Below are 12,731 nucleotides of genomic sequence, written 5' to 3'. Positions count from 1 at the left end.
AACTAGTCAACTATCAGTCTATCACCTAAACCCGGGCATGGGCAGCCCGGCCCGAAAAACTCGGCCCAGGCTTGACATTTGAGCCGGGCTCGGGCTTTGTTTTGCAGCATGGAAGATAGTTTGGGCCGGCTCGGGCTTCTATTTTTCTGTATTCGGGCCGGGCTTTCGGGCTTACACGTGCGCATACTAAAAAATAACATTCAGTCCGGGCTTTCGGGCTTCGGGCTTGATTTCAGGCCGGGCTCAGGCTTCTATTTTTTCATATTTTGGGCCAGGCTTTCGGGCTTCGGGTCGGGCTTACACATACGCATACTAAAAAAATAGCATTCGGACGGGGCTTTCGGGCTTCGGGCTTGAAAATAGAGAGTATTTCGGGCTTCAGGCCGGAGTCGGGCTTGAGAAATGAAGGTCGCGCTTTTACAAGCCCAGCCCGAAACCCGGCTTGGCGCGACATTTGCCCGGGTTTACTATCACCTCTGTCCTGGTTTATTGATCTAGTCGTATTTTGTGTTCAATTTTAACATTGAATTTAACTAACAAAATATTAATTCATGTCATTAAAAATTATGTTCAAAGATGAATCTAACATCTAACATTTTATTAGTTAAATCTATGATTGAAATTAAACATTAAATGCGAAAGGGAACCGATATACCAGGACGGAGGTAGTGGTATCTAGTCTAGTATGCAAACGTCTTCCTCGGGGACGGTCGGAGGGCGACAGACGGCGAGGGCAACCAACACGAGGCGAGCCTAGCGGCCACATTGCCCACATTGCAGGCAACCCACGGACAATTAACAAGTTGACATAAGAAGTCCCAAGGAGTAATGGGAAGTAGTGCAAAGCATTATTCCGAAGACATCAACGAGAAGATCCACACGCACTCTCAAACACAGAACTAATATTACAAGCACACAACAGAGCACTAATATCGCAAACCCAGAACACAGCTTAATTATTCGGTTTTTTTTTACAAACTAGCTAACCAACAGTAGCATCCACACCTAAAGCTCCATTATTAGAGAACAAACGAGCCGCATGCACACTAGGATCCACGTCGATCAAAGGATGCGAACTATAGTAAGTTTCTAGTCGTTCTTGACGTCTGAAGAGCTCAGCGAGGAGGGGTACAGCATCTGCTTCCCGCCACCCTGGGCCATCGTCTTGCTCGGCGCATCGGTCTGGTCGCCGCCACCATGGCCGTGCATGTACAGGAGGCGGTAGCAGAACTCGACGACCTCCGGCGCAAACACCCTCCACAGGTACATTGTTCCGAACCAGGACGGCACGGTGAGGTAGCGGTCGCCTTGGCGAGCTGCCTGCACCATGGCCCTCGCGCAGTTCTTGGCGTACTCCACTGGGAAGAGGCCGATTTGAGCCTAGAAAATAAGCAAGGGCCACATGCCCACATGGTCAGATAATAGTATACAAGTAAGATGTCATTGAACTTACTTGGTGCAAGTATTACGTGGCAAACTTAATTTGGTAACTATTTTCCATATCTTCTTGTGCCCATAATTCCAGATGGCAGATGATCACAATCAATTGATTTCTATGTTAAAACTGTTTGATTGCTGTAACAGAAATTTAGCTTAAACGTAGAAAAGTGTGAGCGGTAGCAAGTGTCCTCACATCTCGATATTCTTGATCAACCTCCACGCCGCCGTCCTCCTTCAGAAACTTTCCTTTGGACATCTCGGACTCGATCCACCCGGGCGTCACTATCGTGATGCCAACTTCACTGCCAAGCTCCGACCGCAGCGTCTCGAAGAAGTTAATCAGTGCGGCATTGGCAGCCTAAAACAGAAACAAACATGAGTAGTAGTAGTAGTAGTAGTAGTAGTAGTACCAATGACTCGATTCATCGTAACCGATTCCTTCACTTAAATGATGAAATAAACCAAGTTAGGTAGTACTACGTAGTCACTGGGTGGAATCTCTATAAAAACTTATATTTACGAACGGAGGGAGTATACATTATAGAAAACCATGCACGGAACGGGGTTCCATCCGGTTGCGGAGGCGGTGACCACGATCCTCCCTCGGGTCCTTTTAAGATGAGGTAGAGCAGCAAAAGTGGACTGAACTGCGCCCCAGAAGTTCACATCCTGGAAACAAAATGTTACTTTGACGCTCATGGGAGTCTATGTTACGACAACGTCGCTGAATCAAGGCACAATGAATCATGCATGTCACTTACAAGCTGAGAGCTGTAGTTAGTGACATCGGGAATCTCCTGAAAAGCGCCTACGCTTGCAATGCCAGCGTTGCACACAAGATGGTCCACTGCAATTAATCAACACAACGCAAGTGTAAATGTCAACTACGTAGTTAGTATCTTACTCCCAAATGAATGATTGCTTGTGGAAGAAATATGTTAAACCAGGTGAGTTGTAACGGAGAGTGGCTGACTTACATCGGCCGAAGTGGTCGGCCGCGGCCTGAACGAATCTGTTGCAGTCGTCGGGGTCTGCGACGTCGCCGGGGAGAATGATGACATCCGGCGCGCCGAGCTCGAAGGCGCGGTCGGCGACTTGCCGGAGGCTCCACTCCCTCCTGGCGACCAGGGCGAGGCATGCCCCCTTGGTGGCGTACTGGTAGGCCAGTTGCTGCATGGAGAAGAGAAGATCCCAAGTTTGTTTGGAGTTAATATGTTCATGTGTGGAGTATATTCAGTACACTATGACAAGTAGAAGAGCAGAGTAGCATAAGAAGCAGAGGAAAGTTGGACTGAAAGCATCTGACGATTCTGTAACAAGCAAGAAGAAGCAGAGAAGGGAAAGGAGTGGGTAGTGACCTCGCCGATGCCGGAGGAGGCGCCGGTGATGAGGACGACCTTGCGCTTGAGGTCGTCGGGGAAGAGGTAGGAGAGGAAGGAGTAGCAGAGCTTGAAGAGGTAGTAGGGCGGGTAGAAGAGCAGGAGGGTGGTGACCATGGCGGGCATCGCCGCCCAGTTGAGCACGCCGTTCACCAGATCCATCGTCTCCGGCCGGCCGGCAGGTCTCTTCTTCGATCTCTCTCTCGGCCTGCCTGCTACCAAGCTCGCCGGAAGATGGATGAGTGAGAACCGAGGTGGCTACAGAAGAAGCTTGAGGATGCGACGGGATGATGCTGTGCCGCTCGGCGCATGCATGCATCCATGGGAATGGGATGGACGGGTGGGAGCTTGGCTCCATGACACGTGCCCCCTCCTGTTGAGACGTGGAAGAAAGGAAGCGCCTTCTGGAGCGCAGCGAGAGAGAGCTCTGTGGATGTGGGTTCCGTGCTTCGGCGGTGGGTGGGTCCCACCTGCCAGTTGGTGGCATTTTTTGGGTCTTCTTACTACTACTTTCCTTTCTTTTCCGACTCCAAACAAAAAAATAATAATAAAGGTTGCAGTTTATTCAACTGTATACTACTACTTGTATATTTTTTGCGGGTGTATACTACTGGTATATGGTAGTATATATAAAGTTTTTTTTTCCATCCAAACAGCTTTTGGCTGTGCATGAGCAGGGGCAATGAACTTGAATTTTTACTGGGTTACATACGAACCACATGCCATGAAATGAAACTGAAAGCATATACCAAATCACATTCCCATCAACTTGTTGTACACAGTACATCCATGGACAAAAGAATCACACAAGTGCCAAGTGTTTGTGAGCACCACCCAGGCTCTAGCAAAGCGATACATACACAGGAAGGATCCATCCCTCAACTGGAAAAATCATGGCTCCACAGGGGGCTTGAGCCTGATCAGCCTCCGAACCCTGTCCTTCTCCGTGTTCTCCAGCAACCCCTGCATGCATAATCCACAACAACAGAGCACCACATCAACAGCAGCTCAAAGAAAGGATTCACAATGGACAGATACTGTTATCCCTCCGACAGCGATAGGTTAACCACTTTGTATTCCATTACTGGGAGTACCAAACAAGTCGCTCCCCGGCTATTGGTGAAGGCATGTTTAACTGCTAGCACACGGCAAGACAACTTAGATCGAAGCTTACCTGCCAAACGATCTCGTCCAGGCACAGGCAGATCCTCCCGTACTTGTCCAGGAAGAGGCGCTCGGTGGGTGGTTTCGCACACACATCCTTCACCGCCGACGTAACAGCGAAGATCACCTCCGACACTACAAATGTACAGCCAGTGTATTAGTAGTGCCAAGCATAAGGCAAAAGTGAGGTGAGATAATGAAGGTTTTGGAACATGATACGCTTAACAAGAGCAATGTCTTCTGAAACTCAATGACACTCACGAGCAAGCTCATCATATTCATCCTTGCCGACAATGTACAGGCAGATGTCCCCGATCATGGTATACACAATGGAGACCGACCTGGGAGAGTGTCACCACATCAGATATTTATGGATGAGGAGTTAAAACTGCACATGCTTGGTTCAGATTGAAATCATGACACCCATTGGACTGGGACTTCAAGATGCATATATGCTGTAGCAGCTCAAATTCTCTAGCATATGGTTAACTGTATGGATGCTTAAATGTTAATTTTAATTAAGAATTCTTGCAGTTTACTGGGCTATCAACAGCTAATAATACAAATCCTGGCCCCTAAAAAGCTAGTAATGCCAATAGCAAATCAAGAATGTCTGTAATGGTGGACTAGCACCTGTATCTATCTCTGAACTGATTGATTGGTGCCTGAAACGAAACGAGCCCATGCTTGCAATTCTTTTTATGCAGCTGGGCTATGGTGTGTTTTGGAATTTACATAATGAGTTTTTCTGCCAGGACCGCAAATAGGTAAGCATTCGATGTCCCTGGAACCAGTGGCGGAGCTTGGCCCAGAAAGTTGGGAGGGCCGACTGTAGAAAATAATTATTGGGATTGTGTTTCATGGCCCAAAACGAAGTATACACTACAGAAAATAGCATGGGCTGGGCGGCCCACGGCCCGCTCGGCCTTGCTCCGTCACTGCCTGGAACAAGATCAACGCGGTGGCTCAGTAATGGAAGGTACTGATGGACAATTCTCAGTCCATGCCGAGCTGGGCCGTCTACTAGTGCTGGATTATCGTCGTGGAAAACTAACTACTCAGGGTCACTTGGGTCTGACCTTCCCGGTGGACTGCTCTGATGAAGATAGGCGTTAAGTATCTCATTCTGCCGTTTCAATGGGATGTATCTCTGGTAAGTACCTCATTCTGGGTAGCTACTCTGGTTACTCCTGATTCCTGAACACAGTGAACCTATGTAAAAAAACAGAAGAATGTCTGTGATCTACTTGGAATTCTAGAGAAATGTGTGCAGTGATGCTCATAATGCTGGCTACTTAGTGTAGTCCTAAATTGACATGAGAATGCAGTTGGGTTTGGTGTGGAGCATTTGTGTGTACTAGTAGCAACGAAATGAAGTGCCCATTGGAAAATTCCCCATCGATTTTGCATGGGAGTGGAGTGGAGTGGAGTGCGTACTTGTGGGAGGCGACGAGGAGCTCCTCGGACTTGGCCCCCTTGAGGTTCTCGGCGCCGAGCTTGACGAGGAAGGAGCGCCAGTGCAGCCGCTCCTCCGCCGGGACGCCATGGAACCTGCAGATAGATAAGACAGATAGATTCCCCGTGGGGATGAGATGAGATGAGATGAGATTCGATTAGATTCGATTCGATTCGTCAGGCGGCGGATCTCGCGGCTCGCGAGCGCTAGATCTCGGGGTGGTTATGAGGGAGGGAGGGAGGGAGGGCACGTACCTCTCGATGAGGATGTTTCCCTCGGAGTTGGCGAAGAGCACGGCGAGTATCATCTTCCTCCTCCCTCTCCGGCCGATCTCTGCCCGGCGATCCCCCTCCGATCTCTCTCTCTGCCGCGTCTGTGTGGGCTGTGGTGGCCGGTGGGAGGAAGAAGCGACTTGTGGTGGACTCGCGCGACTCGGACCGAGCTAGGCCCAGCCCATTTGTGAGTAGCGAGGCTGCGGAGGCCAGGCCCATACAAGAGAGATTTGCTTGGCTTGTTTTTTCTTCCTTTTGCTGTTGTTTCCCCTGGAGAAGACAAGAAAAGATCCTCACCTTCAGCACTTAATCAGTACTCCATCCGATCCATAATCTGCTTTCTTTCAGCCCTAGTTTTACAGAACCCACAAGTTTCCCATACCTAGCAATGTCAATGCCCCTACTGTTTGCTATCAACGTTGACAAATACAGTGACCAAATCAACACAAGCCTCCAACAAGAAACTCTCCCTCTTTTTTCTTCTTCTTTTGGACATGGAGATAGACCAAGAAGAAACCTTACTAACTCACATCGAACCACCAAGATATACAGTGTACTCGCTCTGTAAAGAAATATAAGAGCGTTTATGTTTCTTCACAGAGGGAGTAGTCAACAAGCGGCATTTCAAAACTGCATACAAAGCCATCGCCGCAACTAAGCGCGACGAAACCGATCGCCTTTTCCAGCCAGTAACCCTGCATGGAAGAACCACATAAGTAGCCTTATGAAGGGGTCAGAGATCATACTTCTCTTCCTAGAAACTACAGTGCCAGTGCAGTTTGAACCATGCACTGACTGAATGGTCAGCCTACTAACCATTATAACCCACCCGGTTCAATCATCTCCCCCTCTCCACGGGACTGGGAGCATCCTGCATCAAAACCGCCACCAATGGTCCCGCGATCGTGCTCCCAGAATCAAAGGCTGAAGAGGGCAACACACCAGCTCTCGGTGCCAACAGATGCTGAAGCAACCCTAACAAAACAGGTACTGAAGCAGGTTGGCAAGCAAACACAGCCTGTGTTCCTCTTCAGCAGCATATCACTACATCACCTTGAGCGATTAATCGGTGCTCCTCTTCCGCGATCAGCAAGGAATCGTCGTCGTCGTCCTGGTGGTGGTGGTGGTGGTGAATCATACTGGGGAATGTTCATTTCAAGCCACTTCCTGCATCACAGAGTGTCACAGCTCCCAAATCCAAGGCTGAAGAGGGCAACACACACACACCAGCTAAGTGCTACTAACAGAAACTGAAGCATCCCTACAAAAACATACGTATGTATATCCAAGGCTGAAGAGGGCAGTCTCTACTTTTAGAGAGCCCACAAATTTCCCACAACAACTGGCAGATATAACAAACACAAGCCGCTCACACTTTTCCTTTTTCTTTTCCGGCGATAGTCCAATAAGAAACTTGACAGCACAACATCCAATCAGCAAGATATACATACAATGCCTGGAGTGCACACAAGTGAGATAGTGTCTGACAAGTGTCATTTCAAAATCTGACAAGTGAGCCCACTAGGTAGTAGTATTAACCCACCCAGTTCACTCACCTTGGGTCTGGGAGCATTCAACAGACGCATTGCAGCTTATATTCAGTCGTCATCCCGCGACGACGAGACGCCCGTCTGCAGCCGTCTGCAGCCACGGGACTAGACACCTCATGTTTTTCCTAACATCATACAAACCTTTTTATGTCTACCATGAGGAAAAATAGTGGAAAAATCATCACCTTCAACAACTGACCAGTGCTCCTCTTCCATTTCCATTCTATCAGCCTGCATGGCAGCAGTAGCAGCAGCACCATAAATCTTTCCAAGGGCCAGCAGACCAGGTGACTGTTAACAGATACTGGAGCAGGCAAACACAGTCTGCTTTCAGTCTCTAGACTAGTTCTACAGGACCTGCATTTATTTTTTCCTATATTAGTAGAAATTAACAGATCGCCTACTGTATGGTATTACGACTGATGACAGATATCAACTACCAAATCAACACAAGCTTAAGCTCTCTCCCTCTTTTTTTTTTTGAGGCAGTCATCAAATCAACACAAATCTAAGACAAGCTTTCTGGGACAGAGGTAATACATACAATGCCAGGAACTGCACAAAGGTGAAATTGTAAGTACTAGTATTTGAGAAGTTGCTTTTCAAAATTTTCATACAGAATCATATTACCCTACATAACTAAGTACGACGAACCAGATCAATCGTTTCTGGACAGTATCTCTGTATGGAGGAACTACATTGCATACCCCTTAAGAAGAGATCAGAGATCATACTTGACTTCCTAATAACTAATGCATGCACTGCACTGACTGGAGGATGAGTCTACTAGACAACACGCCCAGTTCAGTCCACCTCCCCTCTCCATTTGGGACTGGGAGCATTCAGCATCAAAACCCATAGTGGCAATGTTCAGCCATCAATCATCCCACGACCGGAGACGATGAACTGCTCGTCTGCAGCCACTGCACTAGCTCATCCCTGGAGCTGACGAAGCTGCCGACCTGGGACTCGCTGGGACGGAACGGTGCCGCCGCCTCCTCGAGGTGGGCGGCGAAGGCACTCGCCAGCCCCTGCGCGAACTTGTGGGTGCTGGACCCGGTGAACACGTTGAAGGACTGTGGTAGGGTCTGGCCCTGCGCGGCGCGCTCTGAGAGGGCCGCCATCCAGTCGTCGAACGCCGTCTTGGCAGCGCCGACTGAGAGGGACCGCAGGTCTAGCAGCCACTCATCGTCTTTCCTGATGTGGAGCTTGGAGTAGAGGCCGTAGCACTGTGCGAGCCGGAAGAGCTCCCTCGGCCTCCGGGCGGGGAGGCCATGGTTCTGGCATATGTCGATAAGGCAGTTGCAGTAGGGCCGGCGCACCTCGGTCTCTGCGGCGTTCAGCACGGCCCTCAGCTGCTCCTTGAGCTCGTCGGTGCCCACCTGGTCGTCCCCGAGCATCCTGATCAGCTTGACCAGGTTTCCATTGAACTTCTCAAGGCAGCCGAGCACCAGCTCCGTCTCCTCGCCGCTGCTTAGTGCGACGACGGAGAGCAGGCACCCGCATAGCCGGTCGTCGGGCTTGAGGCCCCTCTCCAGCCCCGCCTCGAGCACCTCCACGGCGTCCCGTATCCTGTTCGCCTTGCCGAGGCATTGGATCACGATGGTGTAGCTCATGATGTTGGCCTCTATGCCGCTCTGGAGCATTTCCACAAACAGCTGGAGCGCGCGGTCGGCGTCCTTGATGCTCCCGTAGATGTTGATCATGGCCGTGTAGCTCCACTTGTCCGGCTGGGGGACGTCGGTGAGGTCCGGGTCCTTCATCTCCTCGAAGAGCTGCTCGGCCTCGGCCACGAGCCCCACGTCGGCGCACATGCTGAGCAGCGTGTTGCAGAGGATGCTGTCGGCGGGGATCTTCCTCTCGCGCATCTGGTCCCAGAGCTGGAGCGCGTCGCGTCCCCAGCGCGCCCGGCCGTAGATCTTGGCCACGGCGGTGAGCGTGCGCGCGTTGGGCTCGACGCCCTCGGCGGTCATTTCCTCGAACAGGTTGCGGGCGAGCCCGGGCTTGCCGGTCTTGCCGAGCGCCTCGAGCAGCGCGTTGTAGACGAAGATGTTGGGCTTGATGCCGACCTCCCGCATCTCCTTGAAGACGAACTGGATGCCGTCGTAGTCGCCGGCCTCGCCGAACATCTTGGCGAGCACGGCGAAGGCGACGTGGTCGGGCTTCCAGCCGCTGCCGCGGGCGCGGTCGAAGAGCGCCAGCACCTCCTCCTTCATGCGGAGCTGCGCGTAGACGTCGAGGACGGCGGAGTAGGTGACCTCGTCGGGGAGCACGGCGCTGCCGGGCGAGTACATGCGCTCGAACCACTCGACGGCCTTGGCGAACTGGCGGCAGCGGCGGGCGGCGGTGATGAGGGTGGAGTAGGTGATGTTGTCGAGCGGGACGCCGGAGTCGAGCATGTCGAGCGCCAGCCGCTCCGCCTCGTCCCAGCGGCGCGCGGCGCGGAGCGACTTGAGGGCGACGTTGAAGAGGATGGTGTCGACGGCGAAGCCGGCGTCGGCGGGGAGCGCGCGGAGGTAGGCGAGGAGGGAGAGCGTCTTGCGCCAGGACGGGTGGAGGTAGTTGAGGAGGAGCAGCGCGTCGGAGGAGGTGGGCGGGGAGCCCGGGAGCGGGAAGAAGGCGCTGAGGGTGGGTGCCAGGTCGGCGTCCTCCGGGAGCGCGCGCAGGTCGCGGAGCAGCGGCTGGAGCGGCGCCGAGGAGGGGTGGGAGGCGGCCGGGCGGCGGCGCTGGCGGCGGAGGGACAGCACGGTGGGGCGCGGCCTGGAGGGGTTGACCCAGGTGGGCTCCGGGGTGGGGCGCTGCGCGCGGTCGGCGGCGGGGGTGGGCTTGTCCGTGAGCAGCGTGCGCGAGAGCGGCTCCAGCTGGTCGGCGAGGGACGGCGTGGAGGAGGGCGCGGCGGAGCAGAGGGTGGTGGTGGGCCTGGAGGCGGGCTTGGGCTTGTGGTGGTGGTGGTGGCCGCGCGGCGGGGCGTGGAAGAGGAAGGCGGAGGCGGAGGCGGCGGTGGCCATGGCGGAGGCGGACGGATAGAAGAGAAAGAGTGGAGTGGAGTTTGGATTGGGTTCGCCGAGGAAGAAAAGGAAAAGAAAAGAAAAGAAAAGCCTCCCGCCATGTGGATAAAAGGAAAATCTGCAATAAGTTGGGCTCGAATAGCCAGGCCCGCTTAATTCTCAACACGAGAATTGCTTTTTCTTTTATTCGAGCCTCATGCAAGTTCATGTTTCTTTATGGGTTTAACCAAGTTTTATTGCTCAAATTCCACAAGTAGTGGGATACTAAATGGATCATGGGGTACAGACAACCAAACATGCCTTCTCTGATCCAAACAATGTGCGTACTTGGCCAATATATCATCTACCTTCGAAAGTAAAATTACAGTTAAAAGAAATAGCTCTATAATTCATCTCACTAATAATTGCCCTTGCATTCTCCCTTGATAGCTTTGTCAAAAATCACGAATGATCTGCTTCGAATCAGAGGCGATGATGAAGTTCTGTAGCACACCATCATACCTGCTACCTAGCCTGCCTATCAATCTTCATGATTTTAAGATCCTTAATAAACTTTGAAACGCTCAAAGCCTCCTTTTTAAGATCCATAAAAGGAGACCTGTCAATGGTTCCTCTTGCAAGAAAGATGTAACAAAAGAGCAATCAATTTTCAAAATAATTGGTTTGTGAAGTGCAATACCAATGTATAACACTGAAGCTAGTCCGGGCCCATAAATATGAAAAACCCCTCTCCTGGAATATTCCACGCTTCCCCATGGCGAAACGGAAAAGCGCGTGCCTTAGGACAGGTCACAAGGGCATGGAAGATACTTTCATCCTCAACGCCACATATAGAGCACAAACCTGACAACGTGTAAATCAACACTTTTCTTGTCATGATCCCATAGCCATCAATTGCTATGCTATGCAGGCTGCTGAATTTGTGCTACTGTTCCTATACAGTGTTTTTGTTGCTTCTGCACCTCTCTCCCTTTTCAATTTCCCCCAGATTGTGCCATGTTTGTTAGAAATCAAAGGAAGACCATGACAACTGATGTTATGCCTATGATACGGAAGTTGCTGGACAAGGTCTTGTTAACATTTTTCAAAATAAAAAAGAAACAAAACAAAAACAAAAACAATCAAGTCCACTTTAGAGGGAAGGACTGTTGTGTTGTCTTCTCACCAAGTCATTGTTGCTATATGAGATGTACAAGTTTGTAAATGCATTGCCAATTTATCATCCATGGATTGTCCCGTGATATGGAGATTGCACATTGCAATATTTGAGGATCAAATTTGTACAATTTGCTACATTTTTTTACAGTACCAGATAACTGGCGTGCGTTGCAACGAGGTATAGATATTCAGATTCTAGTACCGTAATTTACATGCGCATATCAATGTGATGTCTAAAAAAGTAAGATTTGCTTGGTAAGTATTTATTGGCTTATCAAAGAAAACATAATTTTGTTATGTAAGTCAATATGGTGGGGTAGTTGAGGCGCTTTTCAAGGAAAATCAGCGAAAAAATCAGTGGTGGGAGGAAAACTTAAAACAGGGAGAGGGGGGCGGGGGCACGACAGGGAACACTATAGAGAAGATTTGCTACAGTTGTGTTGATAGTATCTTATTGGGTACGCTCATTTATTGATGCCTTGTATGGAGAGTAAAATCAACCATATTTGTAAATCTTATTTCTCCGAGAGCAAACCAGCTATGCTACAATCCTTATAGCATTACTGTCAAGAACTTAGGGCCAGTTTCTTCGGCACCTTAAAAAATAAGCCGCATCCGCCCCAACTTGTTCCAAAAGCCGTCTCTCTTATTTATCAGGGCTTCTAAATTAGTTATGAGATAGATAATTTAAAGGTCTCAACAAACTTGAGGAGTGGCTTATATTTTAAGCCGGGGAGAGACAACTTATTTTTAAGGCGCCCAAAAGAAATGGCCTTAATTGTCAAATTATGGTCGGAGATTAGGTAAGAGGATGGGTCCACGAGCGGAAATAGGTGCGGGTATGGGGAGGGGGGTTGGTGGGGTTCGTAAGAAACAATCCTTATTGGATATCGTAAGTGTAGGATTTTTGCGAAGCAAGCAAATAAATCTAGCAATTGCTATCGGTCGCTCTAGTGAGAGCACTACGGGAGCATCACCATAGGGCGTGCTGACGTAAGCTAGGCCAGTAGCACTTGCTACTGATAGTTTCTACTCGCAAGTATTTTGAGTCATTTTTTTGGCGTGGCCTTTCATGATTTTCTTGGGAACCCTTCATTCTGCAGGCTTGTATTATTTTCTTTTTTCCTTCTTTCTCATTTCTTTCTTTTCAATGTTTCCTATTTTATGATGTGTATATTTTGGCATAAATACATGAATTGTTCCAAATATAATTTTCATATACATGGTTTTTCGGTGCTGAATATTTTAACTATAATGTTCATATTTTTTTTAAATTCACGTTGAACTTTTTTTAAAACACACGC

General features: G+C 49.9%; 1 protein-coding gene across 1 annotated transcript; it reads right to left on the bottom strand.

Annotated features, from left to right (window-relative positions):
- Positions 1 to 881: 881 nt before the first annotated feature.
- On the bottom strand, positions 882 to 10,335 carry LOC125555013. The gene is made up of 14 exons (XM_048718338.1): positions 8,146 to 10,335; positions 7,403 to 7,552; positions 6,350 to 6,406; positions 5,694 to 5,881; positions 5,421 to 5,534; positions 4,245 to 4,324; positions 3,994 to 4,118; positions 3,714 to 3,782; positions 2,799 to 3,077; positions 2,418 to 2,610; positions 2,202 to 2,287; positions 1,978 to 2,109; positions 1,634 to 1,798; positions 882 to 1,380 (listed from the first exon to the last, which is right to left on the bottom strand). The coding sequence occupies exons 1-14, from the start codon at positions 10,267 to 10,269 to the stop codon at positions 1,090 to 1,092; spliced, it is 4,053 nt and encodes a 1,350-aa protein (XP_048574295.1). The 5' UTR covers positions 10,270 to 10,335; the 3' UTR covers positions 882 to 1,089.
- Between the last annotated feature and the right edge of the window lie 2,396 nt (positions 10,336 to 12,731).

This window comes from Triticum urartu, chromosome 4, assembly GCF_003073215.2.
Source record: "Triticum urartu cultivar G1812 chromosome 4, Tu2.1, whole genome shotgun sequence".
Classification (NCBI taxonomy): Eukaryota; Viridiplantae; Streptophyta; class Magnoliopsida; order Poales; family Poaceae; genus Triticum; species Triticum urartu.
The sequence above is the reverse complement of the archived record's forward strand: the minus strand, read 5'-3'. Positions and strand labels throughout refer to the sequence as shown.